The following is a 20,391-nucleotide window of genomic DNA, read 5'->3' as shown; positions in this document are numbered from 1 at the left end:
AGGCGAAAGAATCCGTCATAGTCTGTGTTCATGTTCACTTTTTGCGGTACACTGAAAATATGTCTACCCTACAGTAAACATAAAGTACAGCTGAGGCTGATGGGAATGTCATTAGTTTTGCAGGTATTTGGTCATAAACAAAAGTATTTTGCACTAAATTAAATAATGTAGATGATCATCAAACATATTACAATTCACCCTGAGAGGAACATGAATGTCTGCACCAAATCTCATAGTAATCCATCCAATAATTGGTGAGATATTTCAGTCTGCCGCCGTTTCTTCACACAACAAACAGTGATTGTTGCCCTGTTGTTGTTGCCATTGTGACAGATGTTATCTCTGTTTTGTTGCTGCTTCTCCGCCTCTTTAATCCTCCGCTCAAACGAGCACAAGCTGATATTTAACCGCTCTGAGATGCCATACCGACTGAGTCAGAACAACAACAAAAACGCCCTTTTGTGGTACAAAACAATCTTTTCACAAGTGAAACTCTCCCTCCCGTCCGCGGCGGTCCGGTCGGCCACCCACTTTGAGACCGCTGTGTTAATGTCAGATGGTCTTTGTTTTCCATTACCCTCTTAACCCTGGTGGCGCGGGCTCGCCATGCGAGGGCTGTTATGGTCAATAAGAGAAGATGAGGGATTGTTGATCTCCGCCTTCGTCCTCCTCAGAGGCACAGCTGAAGAATTATCCCGTCGCTCCTACTGGAGTGACTCCACCTCACCACTCAAACCAGACTGACAGTCAGATTGTATAAACAGATGTTTCCAGAGGGAAGCAGTTGACCACTCGCACTGAGATCAAATAGAGGTGTGCATGTTTAGTGTGTCCAGGTGTGTGTTTTTATGATGTTCTCTGTATGTATTTGGACTAAAAAGACTCTTGGGAAAGGTGATTTCTTTTTCCCCTCCAACTTTCCCCTCAGTTGGAGGTGTTATAAGCCCTCTGTTGGCTCCACACCTCTCTCAGGTGTACTCCCTACTGACCACAATCTGTGGGATCTCTTCACCACTCCGGTCTCTGAACCATTATTCCTCCTCTCTTTCCCACGCTTCCCGTCTTGCTTCCCCCGGAGCTCCAGTGTGGGATTTCCTCACCTTCAACACATCCGTGTGTTTATGCTCCAGCGGTACTCCCCACAGAAAGTTCATAAATTAACAAATATGCCGCGGAGATATCTCTCCCACACTGCGATTATGTTCAACTACAACCGCCGCTGACAAGAGCGTAATGGATAAAAATGATGTGGCGTGACCTCGCTGGGGGAAATGTATCTGTCTCCTGACCTCAGCTGTCGCATTAAATAAATGGATCGGTGTCAAATATATGAGTAAGATGTTGAGGTTGTCAGTGAAGATATGCTGGAGCAGACAACATTTCATGCAGCTTAACAATGAAATGTGTTCTTCTCAGCGAGTAACACCTTCAACGTTTAGGTTAAAGTCATGAAACGAGATGATACAAGGGCGGTTTTATCACTGACCTAAATGTGTAGGTAGCACGGATTATTAAAAATTGTCAAGTACTAAGATCTTTTGGTCCAATTCGTACTCTTCTCGGCTGATTCTTTGTTCAGAAAGTACCAGGTTTAATTCCAAATTTTGCCAATTTTAGAGGTTTTTGTTCCTGTATGGCTGCTCGTGTTTAGTGCATAGACTGTATATAAGACGTGGACGTAGTCACCGTGACGTCATCCATTGGTTTGGGGACGGTTTTGAAGCTCAAGCTTGGCATTTTGGCCATTTCCGTCTTGGTTTTTGGCCGTCGCCCTCTTAGTTTTTGGTTGTCACCATTGCTATCTTGGTTTTTGGCCATTTCCATCTTGGTCTTTGGCTGTCGCCCTCTTGGTTTTTGGCCATCGCCATCTTGGTTTTTGGCCATTTCCATCTTGGTCTTTGGCTGTCGTCATCTTGGTTTTTGGTCGTCGTCATCTTGGTTTTTTGCAACCAGATGTGACACAAGAGGGTGAGAGGCTAAGTACAACCGATTTTGGGAAACATGCTTAGTCGCTTTCTTGCTGAGGATTTATGCAATGTTCACATCATATCAATTAATAATTACAGACAACCGAGTTGGAAAAAAACATTAACGATTAGCTTAGCTTAGCATAAAAACTGGAAACAGAGGGAAACAGCAAGCCTGGCTCTCTCCAAAGTTAAAACATGTCCTGCCATAGACTGTATAAAAGAAGTGGACGTAGTCACTGAGACGTCACCCCACTGGTTTGTGGACTACTGTTTTGAAGCCTCGAGTTTGGCATTTTGGCCGTCACCATCTTTTTTGCAACCATAAGTGACACGAGTCAATCACAAGGTAGTATCACGCTAAAGCATTCCCTGCTTTATGGTCTATTTGACTCTAAATGGGACCATCATTTACTAAATGAACATCATGCTGTATTGAAGAAGACTTGAAACTAGCGATTGAGACCATAAACTCATGTTTACAATGTTTACTGAGGTAATAAATCAAGTGAGAAGTAGACTCATTTTCTCATAGACTTCTATACAATCAGACTTCTTTTAGCAACCAGAGGAGTCGCCCCCTGCTGGCTGTTAGAAAGAATGCAGGTTTAAGGCACTTCAGCATTGGCTTCACTTTTCAGACACGGAGGTTGCCGCCTGGTTTAGACAGCATTTAACATAAGAGCACTTTGGCTTCTTTTGATGAATAAATAAAGTTTTTATTAATGGAAAAACCTGTTTATATGTCTGAAAATAAGATTTGGAAAAAGCAACATATTGGTAGTGAACACCCAGCCCTGCCCAGGCTGTGAGTTAGATGTTAAACATCTGCCTCCATGTGCCCGTTGATGGCTTTTACGCAGCCGTTGGCCTTGAAGTGGCCAGATGGTCGTAGCTGCTCCCTCTGTGGGATTCAGACTGAGCTCAAGGCTTCTCTGATTGCACCGAGAAGACTCTCCAACATCCATTTGTCACTCAGGATCTGCTTTCAGACTGCATATTTAAAAGTTGAAATGGGAATATTGTTTACATCCATATGCTGCAATAGCATCAGGTGTGCTATCTCCTTGTCTAGACGTTTGTGTGTTGCACTCCAGAGAGTTTGCCGAGTAAGCTAGTGAGCTGTCGTTATTATTTTCCTCAACTGGAAACTCGTCCGAGCCAAATACTCCATCTGTCCGTCCGTCGTTTCCAGCTCTTTCCACAGTGAACCCTGCTTAGCCTCTTCAGGGTGGCTGGACGCTGGAGTGACGTTACACTGGAGCAGATTGGAAACACGTGGGGATAAAAAAAAGACCTCATTCAGATATCCGAGTGGTTCCTGTAGTATGAAATCACTTCCTTGCTGACTCTGAATATCCAGGTCACAGGTTTATAGACTCTTGGCTGTTTCCAAAGTGGGCGTTTCCATTTGAAAAACCCCCCAGAAAAGAACGCAGATAGACCCGCCCTTTACGCTTACAATCTGTAAATGTTGATTATGTTGAAGATGTTGTTGTAGGCTGCTTTGCTCTGTATATCTGTGGTATAAATAATATGATACAGCAGTACAGAGAAAACATGGAAAACATCTTAAAGCAGTTGGTTTAAATGTGAACTAACCCAACAAATGTCGTCTGAACTCTGATTCCTAATTTGTTAAAATATGATTGATGGAAAAAGATGATGTCAGAAATCTCCCCTGTGATGTAGAGCAGAGACGATTGGTCAAGTTATTGATTAGTTGATCGAAAGAAATTTAATTTGCAACTATTTTGATAATTAATGAATCATTTCAGCCATTTTTTTCAAGCAAAAGGGAACAAAATCTGTTGGTTCCAGCTTCTGAAATGTGAGGATTTTCAGCTTTTCTCTGTTTTATATCATTGTAAGTTGGATATCTACCACATCTGAAGAAGTTATCTTAGAAACTCTAGAGATTTTTTACAACTTAATGACGTTTTATAGACTAAATGATTAACAAATAACGTCATGGGAAGAAGAAGAAGTTTTTAGGCCTTTAGTTGAAAATATCTGTTATAGTATGTTGTTCTTAAAACGAAGTCCAGTCCATAAAACACCTTCATCCCCGTCTGAGCTAAACTGTCAGTCTCATGTCTTTTCCCCGACGTGTTATCTGACTGTTATCAGCTTTAACCCTGCGTTGCTTCACACTCGTCCACTTTCTTCAGATCTACGAGATACTATTGATCAGAGTCTGACAGGGAAAGATGAATCACCAGCCAGACTCCACCGACCGCTCTGTCGTATCTGTATGAGTGATGATCTAACTGTGCATGTGTGTGGATGTGCTGTGGATCCTCTGATCCTCCGGTCTTTGATGTGAGGGTCTGCGCTGTGTCGGAGGCTGCCGAGGGAAATCTCCCAGAGCATCTTCATGCAGCACCGCCGGCTTTCCATCAAGCTGTCAGACTTAAACTTAAACTTTATGAGAGTCGTCATACAGTATACTTATAAGCTGCTGTGAAGCGCCTGAGGAGCAAACTTGGGATTCGGTGTCTCGCACAAGGACAATTTGACATGCAGACAGGAGGAGACAGGGATCGAACTGCCAACCTTGTGGTTAAAGGACGACCCGCTCTACCCACTGAGGTACAGACGCCCCGGGTTTAGCAGGTTGAGATCGGGTTTACTGGCTGGAAATGGGAAGTCTTTGCTTTGATTTTTACCTCTGTCTGAAAACAGGGAGCAACTGTTTGAGAAATAACTGTACATTTTGAGTTGTAAGTTGTATTTGTGCTAGAAAGGAAAGACAACAACAAGAATCTACAGCCTACTCGCATGAAAAGGCGTATAAATACCACGATAATGCGCGAGGCGTTTAGCTTGCAATAAGCACGCCTTTCTTGATTTCCGCGTGTCTTTTGTACGCCATGTATCCTGTACTGACTGCAATGTAAACGCATCCACGTATAAGTGCTACAGTAAGAGCGAGTGACGTAGAATAAAACACTATTTATGGCGGATGGGTGGTGAGGTGTATGGGTCCAACAAACACTGGACTTTAAACCAGGAGACCCGTGTTTGAGACCGTTGTTGACCATTGTATTGTTTTGTAAGTTTTGTTAGTGAAGTTTGTCAAAAAAAAATTGAGGACGTTTGTGACGAGTTTTCCGTAGTTGTTTCCATACATGTTTTCACATTAGGTACGATTGATCCGTCCTTTCAAAACTACTCCCTGACTGCTAACGTTACTCGCGTTAAATAGCGGTCCACTTCCGTGTTTTGGTACGGTTGGCTTTCACACCTGATGCGAACCGTACTCGAGTCCACATGAACCGTACTCCAGACCACCTTTTCAAGTGGACTCGGGCACGGATCGACGAACCGCCGCCGAGTACGGTACGGAGCGTTCACACTAATCAATCAAACTGGACTTTGGGGACAAGTGTGTTCCCTAATATGAAAGCACCCTAAGTTACTTATTTTAAGCCCAATCGTGCCGTTTTCCTTTACCCTACTAAGTGATTTTCTTGACCTAACCTACGGCAGATGTTTGCGTGGCGTATAAATGACAACGCAAAAATGCTAAAATGTGAACTCATGACACGCCGTGTAATGTCATGGCATTTATACCCCTTCCTGTGAGACTGGGTTGGTATCTAAGGGGTGTCTGGGGTTTAGCGAGGGTCACTTGTTGTTTTCCTGAGAAAAAACCTTTTTGGGATACTCTGGACATCTTAAGGAGACTTTGCGTGGCTTTAAAAAAGCCCCATTAACCTCCTCTCATCCAGTTCACAACCGCAGGGTGAGGATGAGTCACCAGGATTTATTGGAAATGGGTCAAAGGAGAGGTTTAATTAGGTTTAGGATGTATGCATCTGGGTTGAAAGGAACTTCCATTCATACTGATAAGAAAGGCCTCTTCCTCAGGCTCCGGTGTTTCGGCCTATCGGCTTCTCTTCCTGTTTGAGTCGGCCCCTTTTTTCCGTCCTCATATGGAACTCATTTGTTTTCTCTGTGTGAGCGAACACAACAGTCAGACGAACGCTGTAGCTGACTGCAGTGTTGGCTGAATGCATCCCGCTGCTGCTGTAAGCAATCCTGGGACTCTTTACTCCCATCAGCCAGAATAGAGAGGTAATCCATTACGCAGACAGTAAACTATCTGCTCTATCAGTCAGTTCACACGGCATCCAGGCTGATATCTAGTCTGTCGCATAGTTATTATTGACTGAAGGATGTGTGTTGTGGTTCATTTATTGGTTAGTAGTGTTCAACTTTTATTTCTCTAACTTTAAAGGTTCTCTATTCGACATTCAGAGCCATTGTTAGCTCTGTTAGCACGTTAGCTACGAGCTGCCAGCTCATTCGTCACCATGTTGAGAGCCGTGTGGAGGCAAACCCTCTGCTCTGAATATCGTATTTAGCCCCTTTAAGTCAACTTGCAAACAAACTACATAGCGCTATTAGCTGCGATCTCAGTCGTCGCCACGTTGAGAGCCATGTGGAGGCAATTCCTCTGCTCTGAATATTGAATTTAGCTCATGAGTAAGTAGGTAAACTTGCAAACAAACTACGTAGCTCCGTTAGCTGCGAGTCACCTGCTCAGTTGTCACCATGTTGAGAGCCGTGTTGAGGCAATTATTACGGTAAGGATGGCCTCTGAGCGAGGTGAATAGTGTTACCACGGTTTTGCACTCGGCTGCTCACGTAAACGCAGACTTGGACAGGGAGGAGTGAGTGGAAGGGTACTCAGTTGGTTGCAATTTGCAACCTCACCCCTAGAGCTGCATTGATTAGCGTTCATGCAAAAATGGCAGAAAATGCTGTTTTCAGCCTCTCAAATATGGAGATTTCCCGCTTTTCTCTTCATTACATCACATTAAACTAATATCTTTGGGTTTTGGACTGACAAAACAAGACATTTAAAGACATCACCTTGGACTTTGAGAAACTTGGATGGACATTTATCACAGTTTCTTGACATTTTATAGACCAAACGATTAACTGATTAATCTAGAAAATAATCGGTAAATTAATCGATAATGAAAGTAATCGTTAGGTGCAGCCCTAGACACCACTAGATGTCGCCAAATCCTACACACTGACCCTTTAATGTACTTTGAAGTACACTTATATGAACTAAAATGTGTTCCAATGTAGTCTAAATAAGTATTAAACCAGTATACCAACAATATACGTATTACAGAAGAATACTTACTGGTGTGTACTTGAGGTTTACATTGTAAAGGAAGTGAAAGTGTAACTCTCATTGAGGCTGATAATGAGATGTTGGCCTTGGCTGATTGAAAGTGTGCAGAGAGTAATGAAAACAGAGCGAGGAGGTGAGAGAAACTGAGACCGAGGGAGAAAGAGAGAGAGACCCTCTGCAGCTCCAGCTCTTGTTATTTTAACCCAGATTCAGCGCTGAAATATGGCCACCATGTGGACTCTCTCAAGAAGTGTGGCTCCAGTGTCGGGGGGCCGCGGCCAATCAGAGGAGACGTGGCGGTCTCAGGGAGGAGGGATGTGGGGAGGGTCCGGGAGTCAGGAGGCTGAGATAGAGAGAGAGAAAGTGAGTAGAGGAGGAGAGGCAGGGCAGAGACGCCACATCTCCAGGAGAGCTGGACTATCCACACACTAATGGAGACAGGTTGGACTACTTTCTTACTTATCCTGCATTGATTAACCTACTGACGGGTGAACTCTTGAGTCACTCGTTCATACTAACTGTCAGCCGGGTTTCTGGCTGATGTGATAGAATGCAAATATTTTTGTTTTAGTCTGAAGCACAAGCTCCAGGATGCTGAGCAGATGTGTTTGGAAAGACTGGCTGTGGAAAACCTGACTATGGACTTTTGTTATTGACTGCTATTATTACCATTAGAGTCTGCAGTTTTCCTTAAATAATAGACTTATTCTGTCCTCTTACTCCTTCACAAGAGCTATGAAATGACACAGATGGATGCCCAAAGTTGGAAACACTACTGCTTTTGCTGTATTTCACATTTCACTATGTGATTTATCTCTAAACAGAGCCGTTATGAGACCAGGAAGTGTGACTAGACCAGTATTTGAGGTCCTCTGTGACCAATCATCTCCTGCATTCCCTCTCAGTAGCTGCAGGGGCTTCTCATTCAAACAGATCCTCACAGATTATAAAGCACTCCCTTTGTTTTAAAATTGCTTTGCTGTTGGGTCACATCAGGAGAAGAGAGGTATGGGCTCTGACGCTGCATGTTTCTGAGGTTTGTCATTGGATGATATTTATGTTATTATTTAATGTAGATGCTTTAAATCGTAGCAGGTTGTAGAAGCTTATCTCCCTAAACCCTTCATCCAGATCTAAACAAACACTCTCTGTGGTGACGCGTCACTCTCGTCGTGGCTCGTCCATAGATGTGTAGATTGTTTCCGGTCGGTGGCGGCGTGGGAAGGCGTTTCCTGCTGTTTTGCTGCTGTGATAAGAGAAAGGCTGAGTGGACACTTTGAGCAGGAGCTGTAGGAGCAGCAGGGCTGTAGGGATGGTCGACTGGTGTGTCGGCCCACCTCCACCACTTTGGTCCAGATATCTCAACAACTATGTGATGGATTGGAATGAAATTTGGTGCAGATATTCATGTTCCCCAGAGGTTGAATCCTACAGACTTTGGTGATTACCTGACTTTTCCTGCAGCGCCACCATGAGGTTTTGTGTGAATGTGTCTCCATAACTATTTGATGGATTTCCATGAAATGTTGGAACAGACATTCATGCCCCCGTCAGGATGAATCTTAATAAGTTTGGTGATCCTCTCACTCTTCACCAGATCAAACTTTCAAATTTGTAATACTTTTGGTATAAGAATCAAATACCTGCAAAACTAGTAATATTCCCATCAGCCACTGCTGTACTTTGTGTTTAGTACTAATAAAGCAAATATTACAGGCTGTTCTCATACACTGTTCGTAGCTATACCTACGAAAAGTAATGCACTGTAATTCGTGTATATCCCACAAAATAATTCATATGCAATCCATATAATCGTAATCCAGGAAGTATAAAGAGAGACAAAATGCTGCGTAGGGAGGTCCAAAAACACCAGACATAACGTAACTTCCGTACTAAGTAACGCTACTTCCGGAGTTATTTGAACCCAAAATACAATCTTTTCCAAAACCTAACCAAGTAGTTTTGTTGCCTAAACTTAACCAAGTAGTTTCCTGTGAAGACGGAAGTTTATTTTGAAAAGACTGTATGCATGTAACAAGCATAAATTGACACGTGTTGCTGGACATTCGTAGAAAAACGCACAAAAAATGAGGAATAACTTTTTGTAAGATATCATATGAACTGTTGTATGAGGATGCGTTGCATATTAGCATGCTGGCAAGTCAAACTAAGATCAATGAATGCATATTGCCAAGAAGTGAAAGTCAATTGTTTGTTCCATTGCAACATCAGCGCCCAGCAGCAAAGCTACGCTTCCGCCATTTTGGACTGAAAGCGACTACCGGACGCCAGTAAAACGTCCCCCTAAAAAGTGCCGTACAAAAGTGAAACAAAATTATTTCTATTTTATTGTCATATTCTACTGAAATGACCTGTGTTGAACTATAACATATTATAAATATAATAAGCGTTTTCAGTCCGAAATGGCGGCAGCGGCTGTTGTCAAAAAACATTTTGTCTCTTTGCTTCTATACTCTTTGCTAAGTTGATGAACATTAAGGTAGGTAACATTATACCTTCTAAACATCAGCATGGTAGCATTGGCAATGTGAGCAAAGACTTTTAGTCTTGTTTATTTTAGTGTGAATATTAATGCCCGATCATCTTTAACACTGAGCCTCTCCATTAGTAGTATTATTAGTAGTAACAGCTGCAGGGAAACTGAGGTCCAACTCTGGGGAAGTTCCCTTCCAGCTCACATTTGGGGAAGCATGTGTCAGATGGCGGGGAGTCTTGTAAGTGTGTGCGCTCATGGGGATTAGTGTTGGGGGTCAACGGGGTGCAGTCTGAAGCTTGTAAACTCTCCTGTATATGTAAACCGAGCCTCAAATAATCCTGGGTCTCCCCCCCTTCCTGGTTACTCCGGGAGCATAAAGGACATCATAAATCCACCTCCAGCCTCACATAACTGGACTACCATGCTTCACTCTATCTTGGGAAACTTCTGTTCACGATAACGGCTCAAATCTGTCTGTCTGGGAGCGGCGAGCAGACGTCTGGGCTTCTGTTGTGACAAATACCAGGTTCATTAATAGAAGCAGACATGCCCAGACTTGTTTTAACTCTACTAACCCACATTCAAGGGGCAACTTTAGACAAACAGAGACCCACTAGTAGTGTAACTAACAGGCACGTGATGCAAACACTAGGGGTTTGTACGATTTTTTAATTGATTTTTTGAATGCCAGGATCGATATATTTGCTTCATCTGAGTCTATGTGGAGGTAGAAGGAAGTTACCGCTTTTATTGTGGTAGTCTGAGTAACGTGACGTCATATCCGTTCCGTATCCATCAACCAAAACAAACCGCAGCGAGCCAACGGGGAAAGTAGAAAACGTCGGAGGGTCTGCATGGATACGACCTGCACCCTCACATGTTAAATCCAGCGTGGTAAACACTACACATCCAGTAAAGTATGGAAACACTTTGGGTTTCACACATTGACAGGAAAAGCAGAGCTAGACATCACGGCTAAAGCTGCATGCTAACTCTGTCACGGACAGGAAACGTTATCGTATCGCGGTAATGTGGCGGTCGAGCCAGGCCATCACTCTCATCTCCAATGTAAAAGTCCCTAGAAGTGTATGATTCAACTTTTCCTCATGGTCTAGTGTTAAAAAAGTTCTAAATCGTAATATCAAATCACAATTACACATCGAATCAGCACCCAAGTATCGTGATAGTATTGAGTCAGGAGATATAGGTGAATCGGCCCAGCCTGGGCAAACACACTGCAACCAAGCGAGGTCAAAGGTTAAGTGTCCAGGTCTTCAAAGCTCCGTATCCCCTCCAGCTGGTTCCAATTGTTTCAGCTCCAAAGTGTTTTTCTACAATATTCCTGTCAGAGAGGAATTAGTCTTCGCAACTGGCCGGCAAATGTTTGACCCTAAACCTGCCGACTGCCCGTTTGTCTTACGTCAAACACGAGCCTCGTCAACGGACCTCTGGGACTCAGACGTCAACGGTCTTTTTGTGTGTGAGTGAATGCGAGTCTGCATCTGTTCATGCATCTGTTCATGGTGAGGCAACGGGAACGCTTGTGATTCATAAAATTAATTTTGGTCCAAATCCACAGAGGCGGCTGTCTGTGCCTGTTCATATGATCTCATCTGTTTAACGTCGTCCAAACATACTCGACGTTCGCTCACTCTCACACACACACACACACACACACACACACCGCCCTGTACTGTAAGAAACCACAGATCTGGGTCATTTTCTCCACTGGAAAAAAGACGAAGGACTGTTGTTGATATCTCTACAGGATGACAAAGATCAAAGTTTGTGTACTCGCTCGCTCGCACACACTCGCTGGGATGTGACCACAAGGGACGGCGGTGGCGGTGGGTAACCCTCGCTGTAAAGGCAGATGGAAACCTCACAGTGCAGGCGGCACACGTGTCAACGGCGGCCCCCGGATCCCTCTGCTGCCCTGCCAAACACTGGAGAATGACTAACAGACTCCCAGGAGACAGCGGGGCAAAAGAAAGAAAAGAAACAACTGTCAGTTTTGGCCCAGAGCTGTATTTATAACACAAAGGCTTATTTATATAAAGCTGTCCAACTTCTGTTTTTTAATGTATGTTTAGCTCATATTTGTTAATGTCTCTCGTAGATAAAATCTCTTTCATAACTTAAATAGAAGTAGTGTTTGACTGTTTAATCTCTGGAGATCTTCCCTAAAGGGCTTCAGATAGAGATGATGAAAAGACTCTTTATTGTCTGTTTACTGGAATCTGTGTTGTGTGTTTTTGTCATCAGAAAAAGGCGTCCTCACTTCATTTAAGAAAAATGTCATACAAGGTGTGAAAATGAGGCCCATAATTCAGATGTAATTTTTGTATTAGTGAAATAGACCCGTTTATAATTCCGTCAGAGACACTTACGTCAAGGACTGGACCTTTTTTATAGCAGATGGTTATGCAATGGAAAAGGCTCTCCTCATTGAGGAGGCACTCAGTGTTGTTGTGTAATTCCTTCTCCTGCTGTACGAGTAGATGGTTTGCGATGTGAAGCCAAAGCTCACGATTTATGTGATCACACTGTACGGTCCGATAGTCAGCCACGACCTCACGCTCACACTGTGCCATCCTGTCTGCTGAAATGTCTTCAAAAAGAGGCGCTTGCGTAGATGACTAGCTGGTGGCTCTGAAGAAGTGGACAGTATGGCTTGTCCATTTTGCAGAGAGAATCAGTGACATCCAGCGCGACTCGCCACCTCTGGAAACTCCCTAGAAACTTTTAAACTAACCGTTGTCGATCTAAAATAAAGACAGATTCATCAGGACCATCAAGCGTCCAATGCTGGGAAGCAACGCGACCAGTCGAGTCCAAAAATGCCCCTGTGGACACGTACCATTACTGCTGCCTGAGATACAAAACTCATCTTCATCCTCTGTGCATTAGAGGATTTGTCTAATGAAGACTTTCTTGACATCTTGTGTTTAAAACAACAAGTGTAAAACCTTTTTATGAGCTGGTTATATCTTTAATCTCTGCTGCAGTCAGCACTTAACAGGAGCAAAGTACACTTTTATTATTAAATATAGAAGATATTGTTATGTACTGTGGATGTATAGAGTGTCAGTTGTTGGTGAAAGATGTGACTTCTTTATGAACTGCAGCTTCCTCGTACTGTCGTGCCACTGACTCAGCAGCGTTGGTGTCACCGAGGTTATCAGCGGTCATGTGACAGCCGGACTGGCCGTTGTGTTATCAACCGTTGGCTGACCTCGGGTCAGCTGTGTGGGCTGCTTGATGAGAGGCCTCCGGCTTGTTTTTCTCTCCGTCTGCATCCGCTTCTCATCCCGCTGTTTCCACAACTTTAATCCTCCCATCTCCACCTCCACCACACGCATGATGTTTTTATAGTTTTCATCTTCACAACCTCAGTCATGAAGATCCACCGGAAGTAGAGTAGAGCTGCAACGATTAGTCGATTCATTGTCAACTATTAAATTAACGCCAACTATTTTGATAATCAATTAATCAGTTTGAGTAATTTAATTCTCTGATTGCAGCTTCTTAAATGTGAATATTTTCTGGTTTCTTTACTCCTCTATGACAGTAAACTGATATCTTTGAGTTGTGGACGAAACAAGACATTTGAGGACGTCATCTTTGACTTTGGGAAACACTGATCGATCATTTTCTGACATTTTATAGACCAAACAACTAATCAATTAATCAAGAAAATAATCAGCAGATTAATCGGCAATGAAAATATTCATTATTTGCAGCCCTAGAGTAACACGACGGGAGCCCTGATCACAAATCCATCCATCCTTTAACATAAACACAGTGAAAACAGAAGGCTTCAACTGAACAAACAACTCATTAAAGATCTCACTCTCTTCCTCCTCCACACTTTCCTCTTTCTGCTTCTCCAAATAGGAGAAACAGGAGAGCTGCACCTCTTCAAATAAAACAAAAAGCTTTCTTTTATACGTGCAATTACATTTTATACATGCAATTAAAGCCCTCACCCTGTTGTTGTGTGTTTTATCTCGTAGGTGTGTCTGATGTGACGCCAGCGGGCTGGCTCAGGGAACACAACTTCAATACGATGTAGACACCAAACACCAGATAGAAGAAGAGTGTGAAGAGCGAGCCGACAGACGGAGGGAGAGTCCACGGAGGAGGAAGAGCAGCTGTACCGACCCGACGCCGGCAGAAGATAAGAAGTGAACGGAGCAGAGAGAGAGAGAGAAAAAGGGGAGCAGCAGACGGTGAATCATTGACGTGAACCTTTTGTGTGACTCCTTCCTGTGAAGTGTTCAGTCGCTCTCACGTCTCCGCCGGAGAAGGATCACGACCTCAGCCCTCGGAACAGAGCGAGACTCCAGCCGCCGTCAGCATGTGCCATGTGATTGTCACCTGCCGCTCCATGCTGTGGACTCTGCTGAGCATCGTGGCGGCGTTCGGAGAGCTCATCGCCTTCATGAGTACTGACTGGCTGGTGGGATTCCCCCGCACCCCCGACGCCGTCTTCGGCCCCCATGGGGCCACCGCCGCCGGAGAGGCCTACAGGCCCACTTTAGGCATCTACGGCCGCTGTATAAAACTGCCCCACCTGAAGCGTGGAATACTGTGCGGACCGTACGCGATACACTTTGGGGAGATTGCCAGCGGGTTCTGGCAGGCGACGTCTATCTTCCTGGCGGCGGGGATCCTGCTGCTGTGTGCCGTGGCGTTCATCTCGGTCTTCACCATGTGTTTCCAGAGCATCATGAAGAAGAGCATCTTCAACGTGTGTGGACTGCTGCAAGGGATCGCAGGTGAGCACATGACACATGTATTTTATAAGTTTAAAGAATGATTACTGTCTGCCAAAGACTTACAAACAGTTGAATGCTCCCTTTAGTATTTCTATTTTGTTCTAAAAGAAAAAGTAAGTCTTAAGGTGCCAGTGTAGTTCATCAGAACTGCTTGTTAAATGGTCGAACACTTTCACAAACCCCCTCCACCTCCACCTCCATCTCCACCTTTCCGATGTCTGACAATTTCTGTAACTTTCCAAATCCAACATCCTCACCTACTTCTCGCCAGGAGTATGGAGGTGAGAAAGTTGGCAGGGTTTGCACTTTTCTCTAGTTTTTACTTTATACGATTATTTTTGTCACTTTCCATGTGTACAACAGAATGCAGCTCTATGAATGTCTTCTAGGAGAGACTGTCTAAGAATGTGAACCATTATCCCCTTATTTAAACAACAATTTAGATTCCCAGCATGGTCCAACAACACGTTGCACAAACGAGTTCTTTACTAGCATAACCCACCGAAAAGTCTATGATTTTTTCCTTGCCGTGTCCTAAAAGAGATCTAATAGAGCGGCTTTATGGCTCCAAGTTATAGTCCAGACCAGCATGGCTTCATGGCTCCAAGCTATAGACCAGACCAGCATGGCGTCATCTCCGAGGCTGCGCTCCCTTTTGGGGGAAAGAAACTCGCCGTCACAGGAGAGAAAATGATGAAAAGCTGTTGTGTAGCGGGTTAACCGAGGCTTTCACACTGAGATCTGAGGCTCATCCCGATACGTGAATATTCACTGTCAGTGTGCTAAATGACTAAATGATGCTGGTGACAGTGACTAGCATGGGTGGCTAACATTAGCTTGAGTGGAAGGCATTAGCATACATTAACGTTATAGCAGCATCAGACTGTCGTCTCTAACTAAATGTTTGTATAACAAGAGATGAATGCGTACAAACTTGTCAAAATTATAATCCAAACATATGTCAAATCACATTGAAGTCTACGGGAACTTCGGTTTTCTTTCCCCCAAAAGGGTGTGTGGCCTTGACCATACCCATATGTCTGATGTATACATTGCTATCTACTTTATTCCTTGCTTTTGAGATCGCTCCATGCATACCAAGACAAGACAGATGTGCATGTGTTTTGTGCTGATCTGAAGAGAACAGAGGAATCTTAAATCTAACTCAGTCAACCTTTAATTGTTCCTCTTCATTCCTGTGGCGTCCACCGTTCATCAAGGTAAATGAAAAGCTTCAGCTGAACACATTCATTACGAGCGCCACAACTCCCACCGCCACAATTATGTTTGATTCTCGTGGAGCCTCCTGTGAACTTTTTTACCCCAAGAAGTTTAAAACACACGGTGACTTGTTGTGTTCCACCCTCAGAGCAACTGCCACCCAAATATTTACTCTCCACTCCGTCAGCTGGAGCTTTCCTGACTCTTCAACACGCATGCGTATCTCTGTTAGTGTGTGTGTGAAGGGTGTGTGTGTGTGTCTGAGGTCAGATCTCCGGCCACTTTGACTGAGTGTGGTGAGTGATGGGAGGGAGGAGGTCATGAGATCATACTCTCTGCTGAACCTCCTCTTTCTCTCTCAGACCGGAGCTCTGAGCTCTGTGGTGATTGTGGCCGTCCTCCCACACCGTTGTTTATTTGGTGCAGGACCAAACAGAAAAAGGTGGGCGTGTGGTGAAGGGCATGCCAGGCTGTAAACCAGCTCTGCAGCGACCTGCTGACCTGAGAGAAATCTATAGTGAGTCATGGACGGCTACTGGAAGGCTCTATCTAAAGCCAAAGGAACGCTACTACTTTTGTTTTAGCTTCTGAGCGATGAGGAGGCGGAGGAGTGTGACGTGGAAGTATTGTATTCAGCCAGTCATGGAGAAACTATGAGTCCTCTGAACTCATTGAACACCAACAGCAGAGAAGTGATTCATGCAGGAGGAGTGTTTTTATTGCTGTGACTCTGCTCATGGAGCACAACGTTAACGTGAAAGCTGAGCTCTGTTGATTTCATTTTGGGTAAAACGTTTTGGTAGGAGATGCACTGTGAATAAGGACCGGTCTTAATTTGATGCACATATTTGTACATCAGCAGGAATGCAGCACGACATGGAAGTAAAAGTGCAATTAAATCTATGAATAATCGTGATAAATAAGTGTCTCAATATTGATCAAAAATAATGGTGCAGCCCTAATACCATCTGTCAAGAGCCTGCTCAACGGCACATCAATACGACCACCAACAATAGAGTTATATAACCTGTAACCGCCCTCTATTTATATTTACCGTCTATATAAAGCACTGAGAGTCTAAAGTAATGAAAGTGGGGAAATGCACCGCTGAGTCTCCTCATTGTGGAGAGGAAGAGGAAGAGGAAGAGGAAAGGGGGTGAGAGGAGCTTCAAACAGACACTGAGGAGGAGGAGGAGGAGAAGGGGGGGGCGTCCTTCGTCCCTGTGGAGCAGAAGGCCGATAACCTTTAACTCACTTCAACCGCAGGAAGAGATAAGACTCACAACCTGACATCTAACAGTCGATCCAACATCAGTAACCACCACATGCTCAAAATATTCCCTTATCCCGAAAAAGACGATATTCCTACTAAAAGCTGTTTACTAATGAAAATTAATATTCCACTAATATCATTGTTTACATGCAGACGTGCATAATCTGATTAAAATATGTAACAGCTGGAGCTGCTTGTGCCATTTTGCTTCTTTTGCGCTAAAATAGTATTTTTTCAAAGTTTTCCACCGGTGGCGAAGTTGTTCAACCGTGCGAACACAGCCTCCATCTTTTATTCCTTCAAACACCTTCTTGAAAAGTTCAAAGTTGTGATATTTGTGCATATCCAAAAACTAGGGCCGTCAAAGTAATGTGATAATAACGCATTAAAGCTAATTTGTTTTAACGCATCTCAAACTCAATTCTTAAACCAATAGGCAGCCAGTGTAAGGTTATTAAAATTGGAGTGATGTGTTCTCTTTTCTTGACTTTTGTTAGGAGTCTCGCTGCACACTTTGGAGTCTATTTATTGATTTCTGATTTATGCCCATTAAAAGACCTTTGCAATAATCCAACTGTGAAGAAATAAAAGCATAAACGATAGTCTGAGTGTCATTAAAACTCAGCATTGGTCGTATCCTGGCAATACTACTGTTTATTCACACAAAAGTATGTTGAACAATAGTACACATATTGAGTATGTAGTGCATAGTATGTGATTTTGGACGCAGCCAACGTGTCACAAACTGACATAAAAACTCCAATTGAGACGCATATTCCTAATGTGTTGTATACATGTTCAAAGAATGCTCCTAAAACCTAAATAATATCAGCATATCACACATGTCAACTGGGCGTAAATAATAGTAATAATCCACAATTAATAGCCAGTACTTTATTCATTCATGGAGCCACTACAAGTCACTGCATTTTCTACAACACTGTCCTGTAAATATTTCAGAATAAAAGCCCCGTGTTAACAAATGAAGGAATTCTGTCCACAGAAAAAAACACTTGAGGCAGTGCTTTTGACATATTCTTCAGATACAGACGTTGAAACTGTAGTAATGTTGCTGGTATGACGTCAATATACAGTCAAAAGATCACTTTCACTCTCTGTTGTTGCTGTGAACCGAGCACGGCATGCAGAAAAAATACCTCGACTCTCTAGAAGAGACGCAGAATATCATCATATTCGGACTAATAGTGGAATATTAGAGTGCATGAGAGTCTTGTAGGTGTCTGTGAATACCATCACTCTCTCTCTGACATCCACCGGCAGCGCTGCACCTCACCGACGACTCTCTCGCTAATCACTGTTTCCACTGCTCGTGCCGACCCTCCGGTAATGAGAAAACTGAAGCCAGACTGCAGATGTTTGGGGAAGTGATTGACCTCAGATGGGAAGATTGTGATGCCGCTGCCAGAGATGGTCACGTCATTGCACCGGAGTCTCCAAAGCCCATTAACCTAATCTGCACATACACTGATGTCACTTTGGTGTACTTTTTGACTCTCTTTTGTCCCCTGTGACACCCTCTCTGCTGGCCGGAGCGTCTCAGATGCCATTAAACTGACTCAGATTCAGGTGGTTTTAAGATTTCAGCTGAAAGGTAGAGCCATTCCCTTCGCTTTACGTAACCCAATGGCTAAAACAGACGGTCTTCTGTTGAGGGTCAGTCGGGGCACACTTTGCATCCTGCAGGAGAACCCCCTAAAGACTTAACTGTAAGTGAATTCTCTGCACATTTATTGAGACGCCGTCCTCGCTCGTCATCACTCGCGTTGAACTTCAGCCAAAAAAGGATTAGAGACAAGACGGCAAACAAACTGGGCTGTAAAACTGTCTCCCAATTCGGTGGCTTTTATTACCTGCCGTAAACTTTCCCCTTCCAGCCGTGAGTCATCGCAGGTTTAACCGTTGACCGTGACTCAGCTCCAGGCTGGAACTGAAGGAAACAAACAACTGTTTTACTGCAATTAAATCAGCGTTACTGCGTGACGGCGATTCTGACTTTAAGATTCAAATGTGTGACGCAGAAGAGTGAAGCAGAACTGCTGTGATAAGAAATGGCATTTCCGTGCATTTCACAGCTTTTACTGGATATCCTGACATTAACCAAAAGTAGAGCAAACATGCAAAGTCAGGAAAAGTGCACTCATATATCTGTGATTTTACAATGAGTAGCATTTTACAACCAATAAATCATTACTTCCAGCAGCAGCAGGAAGCAGTTTTAACCAAGTAAGCTCTGATAAAAGCCTCCAGCTGGTGAACATAGTGGAGCATTTAGCTGCTAAAGAGACAGATACTTCCCTCAGGAGGTGGTGGAGACCAAAAACAGAGCTAAAAGTAGAGAGATTATTGGACTTACATTCATCAGGTGGACACAAACACGACTCCAAATGAATGATGCTGTTGCTACTGAAATACATAACTGTTTACCAGTGTTATAATGTAACACTCCAGATCGGTCTTGGTCCCACTTTTTGAAGGTCTTGTCTTGGAATCGACCGCATTTTTACTCGTTCTCGGACAAAGACCAGTTTACACCTGCGGGGAAATCTCTAAATTGCCTGTTTATTGTCTGATTTATTTGTTAACGTAGCAGCGTGACATAATTGAGATTGGCCCCCGGTGCATATTTTTGTTCTTGGTCCCTCGCCCCAAACACAAGCGTACGTTGCACGCCGTTTTGAGCTGAACTTTTGTCAGACGACCAGCTGTTTCTATTTATTCCTGTCGCTCGCTTTGGTATCTATAAGATACTTCCTCATTTCAACTTCACCAATCAGCCGCTCCTCGTCCATTGAGGCGATTTCATCCTACGTTTGACGCTCTTTAAACTTGTTCACAATTACGTGGATTACTTACAAATTGATTTTGTGGGATATATATGAATAGTAGTGCATTACTTTTGGTAGGTATAGCTACAAACAGTGTATGAGAACAGCCTGAACACTTTGACAATCAATTAAGTCATTTTTCATTCAAAATGCCAACATTTGACGGCTCCACATGTGAATGACATCCTTCTTTTAACATTATAGTTAATTAAGTATCTGTGGTAGGGCTGCAACTAACGACATCGTCAATTAATCTGTAGATTATTTTCTTGATTAATCAATCAGTTGTTTGTTCTAAATGTCGATCAAAGCCCAAGACGACGTCCTCAAATGTCTTGTTTTGTCCACAACACAAAGATATTCAGTTTACTGTCCAGAAAACCAGAAAAATATTCACATTTAAGAAGACTAATCGTGGCTGTTGTGGCTCTGATCTTCAGGTTTTGGAGTGTTGGTTGGATAAAACAAGACATTTGAATCAATAACTAGTTTCCAGTATTTCCCGTCGGCCTCTCGCTGTCTCTTATTTATTCCTCTTTTTCCTGGAAAGGAGAAGGGTGGCCAGATTTCCTGGAGCTGAGAGCAGAACCTGCTGTGCTGTATTACAGGGTGGAGGCTGTGGGAGCAGAGGTTAGAGGAGGAGGAGGAGGA

At 43.5% G+C, this 20,391-nt stretch overlaps 1 protein-coding gene across 2 annotated transcripts in view; it reads left to right on the top strand.

The window, feature by feature from the left end:
• lhfpl2a (LHFPL tetraspan subfamily member 2a) overlaps nt 1-20,391 on the top strand; it is a 46,776-nt gene that overhangs the window by 22,452 nt on the left and 3,933 nt on the right. The window contains exons 1-2 of one of the 2 annotated variants that reach the window (XM_074617559.1): nt 7,437-7,563; nt 13,636-14,400. In XM_074617559.1, coding sequence (XP_074473660.1) covers nt 13,980-14,400 — 421 coding nt within the window. In that variant the 5' untranslated portion in view covers nt 7,437-7,563; nt 13,636-13,979. Of the gene's footprint in view, nt 1-7,436; nt 7,564-13,635; nt 14,401-20,391 lie in introns of those variants that run through there. The other variant, XM_074617557.1, reaches the window with a different exon arrangement.

The sequence above is a fragment of the Sebastes fasciatus genome, chromosome 19 (assembly GCF_043250625.1).
Source record: "Sebastes fasciatus isolate fSebFas1 chromosome 19, fSebFas1.pri, whole genome shotgun sequence".
Classification (NCBI taxonomy): Eukaryota; Metazoa; Chordata; class Actinopteri; order Perciformes; family Sebastidae; genus Sebastes; species Sebastes fasciatus.
The sequence above is the reverse complement of the archived record's forward strand: the minus strand, read 5'-3'. Positions and strand labels throughout refer to the sequence as shown.